Source organism: Epinephelus fuscoguttatus, linkage group LG5, assembly GCF_011397635.1.
Source record: "Epinephelus fuscoguttatus linkage group LG5, E.fuscoguttatus.final_Chr_v1".
Lineage (NCBI taxonomy): Eukaryota > Metazoa > Chordata > Actinopteri > Perciformes > Serranidae > Epinephelus > Epinephelus fuscoguttatus.
The window spans coordinates 26,778,941-26,786,535 of NC_064756.1; the positions used below are offsets into that span (position 1 = coordinate 26,778,941).

The 7,595-nt window shown below is 40.8% G+C and overlaps 1 protein-coding gene across 2 annotated transcripts; it reads right to left on the reverse strand.

The window, feature by feature from the left end:
- Positions 1 to 444: 444 nt before the first annotated feature.
- c18h3orf33 (c18h3orf33 homolog (H. sapiens)) lies at positions 445 to 7,371 on the reverse strand. 2 transcript variants are annotated; one of them, XM_049577514.1, is made up of 5 exons: positions 7,202 to 7,371; positions 6,751 to 6,810; positions 3,914 to 4,073; positions 1,637 to 1,797; positions 445 to 971 (listed from the first exon to the last, which is right to left on the reverse strand). In XM_049577514.1, exons 1-5 carry the CDS (start codon positions 7,352 to 7,354, stop codon positions 717 to 719), a joined length of 789 nt encoding a protein of 262 aa, XP_049433471.1. In that variant the 5' UTR covers positions 7,355 to 7,371; the 3' UTR covers positions 445 to 716. The 2 variants fall into 2 exon arrangements, with proteins under 2 accessions (XP_049433471.1, XP_049433470.1); XM_049577513.1 differs by having other exon boundaries at positions 445 to 974.
- Positions 7,372 to 7,595: the final 224 nt, after the last annotated feature.

Consider the following 7,595-nt stretch of genomic DNA (forward strand, 5'->3'; position numbering starts at 1 on the left):
TCTGGTGTGTGTTTTTCATATTACCTGAAATTAAGGGCAGGTTACAGGCTTGATCTCTTTCTGTTCTATGTCAGTGCTTCAGTACTCAAATGTCTTGGTCACGTTACGCCTAAAAGGGCCCTCTTTGTAGGTACTTAAAGACCCCCACACATACACACTGCATGTAAGGCTCCCATGGGGTTTGAGGGCGGCCAATATAGAGTTTAGCCTTTGCCTGGCTTTGTATTTCACATTTGGTGTTTCTATAGCAACAGCGAGAGGGACAAGTGGACCCCCCTTTCCATTTTAAACACCATTAACATACTCCGCCCCCCTTTTGTGATTAGTGGGGTGTCCCACACACACACACACACACACACACACACACACACACACACAAACACCAAAGGAAGAGTGTGTGCTTGTAGTCTAATGGGGTAAGTGAAAGCCAAGGGATTTGTATCATAGAGGTTTTTAATCATTTTAAACTTCTAGAGACTGTGACATACAGCCAAAAACAAACCACAAACCTTTGTAACAGGTGTAATGGGGAATGTAACACAAAAAATACAGTTTTTGTTTTGTAATATATCAATAATCAATAACAGTTTTTGACAATGTGGCACACATGGATGATCATTGACGGACGGCACTTTTTGTAGCCTGTAGTGAGACTTTTAAATAACTTTTAGATGTATCACTGTATCCATAGGCAAATATGCTGTCATGTTAGTGCATCAAGTCCTCTTAAAGATCTTCCTCATCAGTCTGAACAAAGCGCTGTCCCTGACAGCCCTGGAGGCCCTCTCCCATAGGCTGTCTTGCTTCCACAGTCCCCGCCCCCTCTTCTCAGCTTTGACCTCTGCCCTGTGCAGCTGTTTGTGGAGACGCCAGTAGAGGCGAGAGTCCGGCTGTATCCCCACCACAGGGGCAGTGCGAGCCAGACCCTGCCTGAGGACCTCTTCATTCATACAGTAGCTCCACATCGACCCCTGCTGGAGAGATGAGGAAATTACTTCTTGGGATATGAGCTATCAGTCTGACAGTAAAGAAATTCATTCATTCATTCATTCATTCATCTTCTAACCGCTTCATCCTCTTGAGGGTCGCAGGGGGGCTGGAGCCTATCCCAGCTACATCGGGCGAGAGGCAGGGTACACCCTGGACAGGTCGCCAGACTATCGCAGGGCTGACACATAGAGACAAACAACCATTCACACTCACATTCACACCTACGGACAATTTAGAGTCACCAATTAACCTAGTCCCCAATCTGCATGTCTTTGGACTGTGGGAGGAAGCCGGAGTGCCCGGAGAGAACCCACGCTGACACGGGGAGAACATGCAAACTCCACACAGAAGGGCTCCCACGCCCGGGATTGAACCGGCAACCCTCTTGCTGTGAGGCGAGAGTGTTAATCACCACACCACCGTGCCGCCCTGACAGTAAAGAAATACTCTACGCAAAAACTTTTGTACATAATTTAGTCTTGCCATGTCACCTTGAATTTGTAAAGAAGACTTGCATGACTAATTGATATGAAAATGGTCATTCTGTGGGTGAAGCTTTCCTTAAAATATACAATAAACAAGGCAGTACTAATAAAATCATTTTTTTTCTGCCACTGACTGAGAGACTCATTAATACACGCCTCACCCTGCTTTGAGACACCAAACAGTGTAGCACGTCCTTATCTCGGCTGATTAGTTTTAGCCAGACTGTTTGGGAGGGAGCCAGATTCTTCTGCAGCCATACCCTGCCCTCTGGAGTCAGCTCCACTCCTGCAAGATGCACCAGCATCGGGGACGTGCACACACCTAGAGAGGACATAAAAGAGCCATTTACCATATGTGTTACAATAGATAGGTTTAATTGCATAGGTTGAGTGGCCAGAGTGTAGTTATGCACACTCTGTGTACACACTCGGCTGTGGCTCAGAGGCAGAGCAGGTCGTCCACTAACAGGAAGATTATCCCCGGTTCCTCCAGTCCGCATGTCAAAGTATCCTTGAGCAAAATACTGAACCCCAAATTGCTCCAGATGGCTGTTACATCAGTGTGTGAGTGTGTTAAAACTGAGTAGCAGGTGGCACCCTGTATGGTAGCCTCGGCCACCAGTGTGTGAATGTGTGTGTGAATGGGTGCATGTGACTCGTAGTGTAAAAAGCACATATACTGATTAAGATACTGATTATACTGATTATCATTAGGGCTGGTTCTGTTTGATACTTTATACTAACGCTGATACCTGAGTTTTGTTGCTGATTTCAAAATGATTATCTTTTTGATTTTTGCAGTACTGACTTAACACAAGCAGCTGTACTTTGCCAACAGTAAGCAGCAGAGGTTTGGACTGGAGTCCAATTCAGACTCAAGTCACAAATTTGATGACTTTAGACTTGACTTGACAAAATCAAAAAAGACTTCCAACTTGTGTTCGAATGTAACACCAATGACTCGGAACATAATTTAGACTCCAGCCTTAATTTCCCATCATCTCCTGACTGAACTAACATTAATACTTTTCAATCCCAGCAAGTTGTCACTTAATTGCTCAAATCCATTCTGTTTAAACCAATCCAATAGCATCCTGTCAAGTTGCAGGAGAGAACCACTGGAAAACTAAGGTTACGCTTCTTACAACAGTTGGAAAAAATGACACCAAAGGTAATTTTGTTTGCATACAAAAACTATGCTGTCAACAAAAACGCAATTGCAGCAACTTATAAATGGAGACGCAACTTAAATTATTTATTTTTGTTCATTATATTATCGATAAGTATATTGTTTACCTCGTATTGTTTTGCTTTGCTTTGTTCTATTTTGGTTGTTTTTAAAAATATATATTTTTAAGAGGTCCTACGTCAGTTAATGTTCTGTTATCTGAAAAAATTTAACACTAAGTAAAAATTTCAAAAAACAAATGGAGAAAGAAAAACTTCCAAACAAACTTGTTTTAATTAATATAGATTTTTAAAAGCATTCATAAATTTTGTAAGTGTAATATATTACTCTGTTCTTGAAATGGCGTTAACTTTGGTGACGAGCACATAATGACTTGTTTCGGACTCAAAACGCAAAGTTAAGGACTTGGGACTTTTCAGTCTCGTCTTGGAGCTTGACTTGTGACCTGAGTGCAAACACTTGAGACTTACTTGTGACTTGCAAAACAATGACACCCCCTACAAAAGACAGTCTGTTATTGGCTACCAAACTTATTACACAGACTACAAATTAGCTTCCATGATAAAGACATTTACAATACTCATTGATACACATTCCGATTACCGATTTTGAGGTATTGAGATTTATTGTCGAGCCCTAACTGTGAGTGACTGAGCTTTTATATGAAAAATAGCAAACGCAGCCCAACCACATCTATGAAATACACACCAGTACATTATCTTTGTGTAACACCCACGGGCCCAAACAATGGGTCTAACCAGCTTTAAAGCGTGGGAGGTCAAGTAGGACAAAGGTAATATTTGAAATAGCTCAACAAGAGCCAATCTGTTCATGTGAGTCCTTCACACTGAAGTTGCTGATGGAGCACTCTATATATAAAGCACAAGCTGCTTGATTCTATTGCTCGTAGAATACAGTGATTTAATAACAAAGCTAACAAGCTTACCTGTCACTCTCACTCATGGAAAGAAAATAAAGTACAACAGTGTTTGACATTTACACAGTAAAAATGTCACAGTGACATTTTTGGGGTTCACCTGCTATAAACTGTCATGCTGTTGAACTAATAAGACAAAATTTGATGTGCTGATTGAACCCTTCAAAATTTTCAGAATTGTAATGGGTTATCATTATGTAAGGAGGCGTACAAGCTGTCTAATGCGTGTGTGTGTGTGTGTGTGTGTGTGTGTGTGTGTGTGTGTGTGTGTGTGTACCCTCGTGATTTCACTCAAAGGATACCCCACATTACCTTTGTGTTTCAAAAGTAGCGGAGTGAGCACTGGCAGATAAATCGGGACATGCTCCACTTCAATTCCTCTGTCTGTGATTGAATGAACTTTCCCGCGGAGGCTGACGTTCCTCTCAATAAAACGAGCAGGGATCTCAGATGCAGCTTGAAACCTGGTGATCTGAAGAGGTGGAATGAGACAGCTGAGTGGCCACGTTAAATGACTCATTTGGGTAAGATGTTAGAAAATGCATTTCATTAACAACCTACTAATCCAATATAATAAGATGCAATGCCAACAGAAGCTGTTAGTCCAGGGGTGTCATTTGAGTTCATGGACCACACACAGTCTGATTTCATCGCAGTTGGACCAGTAAAACCATTGCATAATATCCTATAAAAAATATCCACCTCCAAAATGTACATTTTTTTAGTTAAATGAGGTACATTTTAATGTTTTTTCCACATTCTGTCAGTCTACTACTCACTGTTATTACATGTGTATTTTTCATTTTCACTCCTGTGCAGTAACCCTGACATCACCACACCAAACTAAAGAGGAAGCTATTGAGTAAGCAGGTTAAGTCTTCTCCTGCCTTACAAACCATTTACAAATCAAAAGTTTTGGCAGTGTCTTAGCAATGGGGTTCCACCAGTCTTGTTTTAAGATGGAAGTCTGATACAGATTCTTTTGAACTGAAGCTGCTGATTGACAATATTTTGCACAATGTTCATTATCTTTAAATATGACCACAGTAAGTATGCATTGCTCTTTCAGAGAGTTGTAGTCTGGGCAGGGTGGAAAAGGCTCTGTAGCAGCATGTACATGAAGGAAGCTACTCACTGTTTAACTTGCTCCTAAAACCTGACACCTCTTATGCAGAATTTATACTTCTGCATTGAATCGACACTGTGACTATGGTGTAGGCTCTGCTTCGATGTAGAGCCTATACCGTACCCTATGCTGTAGCCTTATGTGCACGTCCCCAGAAATGTAAAGTTACCCACTGTGGTGACGCAGACCTCCTGTCTATTTAAAACCATTTCCCCTCAGTGGAAACAAAGCTTTTATTTACTTTAATTTCACAGATAATTAAACAAGAAATTGTGAAGACAATAAAGCCTCCACAAAAACAGCATTTTAAAAATTGTGTGTGATTTATACTTAGGGATTTATCCTAGCTTCATATAAGCAGAGGAAATCTCCAATCATTGCTAGGCTAATTTATACAATGTAAAATGCTATAGCCTTGTGCTTATAATGTTAGCATGTTATACTTTTATTTGGATAACGTGTTTTGTATAAGACAGTTGTTTTGTCGGTGAACCTTGTGAGTTGTAATGAAGCTTAATTTTGTAACGTTACCTTTGTTAAATGTTGCTGTTGTCTCTGGCTCCATGTGAGTGGAGGGAAAGTTTGCTGGACGTGAGGCTAATTTATACAATGTAAAAATTCCATAGGTTTGTGCTAATAACATTAGCATGTTATATTTGTTTGGTAAACGTGTTTAGTTAAGACAGTTGTTTTGTCGATGAACCATTGTGAGCTGTAATGGAGACAAATTTTGTAACGTTACTTTTGTTAAATGTCACTGTTGTCCCGGCTTTATATAAAGAGAGGAAAAGTTTGCTTGCTGCTATGCTAATTTATATAATGTAAAATGCAATAGGCTTGTGCTAATAACGTTAGAATGTTATATTTGTTTGGCAAACATGTTTAGTATAAGACAGTTGTTTTGTCGATGAACCTTGTGAGTTGTAATGAAGCCGAATTTTATAACGTGACCTTTGTTAAATGTTGCTGTTGTCCCTGGCTTCATGTGAGTGGAGGAAAAGTTCGCTAGCCGTTAGGCTAATTTATATAATGTAAAAATTCCATAGGTTTGTGCTAATAACATTAGCATGTTATATTTATTTGGATAACGTGTTTAGTATAAGACAGTTGTTTTGTCGGTGAACCTTGTGAGTTGTAATGGAGACAAATTTTGTAACGTTACTTTTGTTAAATGTTGCTGTTGTCCCTGGCTTCATACAAAAAGAGGAAAAGTTCGCTCGCTGCTACGCTAATTTATATAATGTAAAAATTCCACAGGTTTGTGTTAATAACGTTAGCTTGTTATATTTGTTTGGTAAACATGTTTAGTTAAGACAGTTGTTTTGTCGATGAACCTTGTGAGTTGTTATGGAGACAAATTTTGCAACGTTACTTTTGTTAAATGTTGCTGTTGTCCCTGGCTTTATATAAAAAGAGGAAAAGTTTGCTCGATACTACGCTAAATTATATAATGTAAAATGCCATAGGCTTGTGCTAATAACGTTAGCATGTTGTGTTTGTGGGAAAAATGTGTCCAGCAAAAGACAAGTGCTTTGTCTGCGAACGCTGTAAGTTATAGTGAAGCCAATTTGCGTACGTGTGTTGTCTCTATTAAGCCATGTTTAATGTGTGTTTAATATGTGTTTTGAATCAACCAAACTTTACAGCACTTCACAGAAACCCCACCACCGACTCATGTTTTGGAAGTGTGACTGCAGAGTGACTCAGACACACCACCGCACGAGTATAAACGCTCACAACGGCATAGGCCGGTAAATCCCCCTTTAGCCTTCACAAGTGCATCATTATTAGGTGTGCAAAGTCATCCAGTAGGCCTAACTGGACCCTTTATGGGCCAGTTCTGGCTCCCGGGCGTTTGACACCCCTGTGTTAGTCTACAGTTGAACTTAACTGTGTGTCAAAATTGAAACTGAAACAAAGTAGGGCGGGTATCATTGTTTGAATGCATTAAACCAAAATGAAACTGTTAGTTGAGTGTGATTTGAGGTTCCCTTGGCCCCAGTGTGTGCTTATATTCTCTTACCAGTTTGATACTCCTTGCTATTATAATCACACCAGCAACCGCCAGTCCGGTGCTTATGTTCTGTGTGAGAGACAAGAGAGAAGTGACGGGTTTAGGGTTGTTAAGATGACAGTGATACCATCAAACCAGCTGAACATGTGCTGCACAATGACAATGAGAAAGACTCTGACAGAGATAATAGTGACAGGGGGGCATCAAAAACCCACTGGGGACTTCTGGTGCTGCCTGACAATGCAGCTGGTCATTGGTGACACCATATGGTAAAGAGGACTAGTTTAACAGTCCACATTTCTGATTTGTTTTTAATGCACTCCCCTGTTTTACCATTACAGTCCACTTAAAGAGTAGATGCAGCTGGCTCAGGTACACAGTGGCAATGAGGTGACCATATTGCACCTTCATGCCGGTGCATCAGCAGACAAACTGCAGGCTACACAAAGCAGACTCCTACCCGCACAAGAGTTAAATTATCATCTGCGATCTGAGATATTAAGGACACGATGTTAGGAGACGACTGGTGTCCTTGCTGTCTGTCCCTCCTGCCCTCGTCAGTTTCTGTTTCTCTGGAAGTCTCCGGCATGTTGTTGACATTTTCTCGGTGCATCCAATGCTCCGCCTCTATGGGAGGGACGCACAGAGCATAGCTGGTGTAAAGTCTCCGCCCTGTGGTTTGCTTTGGATATGACAGGATGGCGTTCAAGTGCGCCTGAATGCATTAAGTTTTATGTTATAAAACCGCCTTAAAATTGCAATAATTTGCACTTTTGCACCGTGAATGTCAAAACTGTTCACTACAAAAAGCTCCTTGTGGCAGTGACATGCAGCGGATTGCAGAAGTAGTTCAT

Bases quoted from the DNA above. Each gene is read 5' to 3' on its own strand.
- c18h3orf33 (XM_049577513.1), bottom strand. From the start codon at position 7,354: ATGCACCGAGAAAATGTCAACAACATGCCGGAGACTTCCAGAGAAACA. The intron at 6,811-7,201 runs GTAGGAGTCTGC...TCTCTCACACAG, and splicing joins ATAATTTAACTCTTGTGCGG to AACATAAGCACCGGACTGGC. The intron at 975-1,636 runs GTGAGGCGTGTA...TCATCTCTCCAG, and splicing joins GTTTGGTGTCTCAAAGCAGG to CAGGGGTCGATGTGGAGCTA.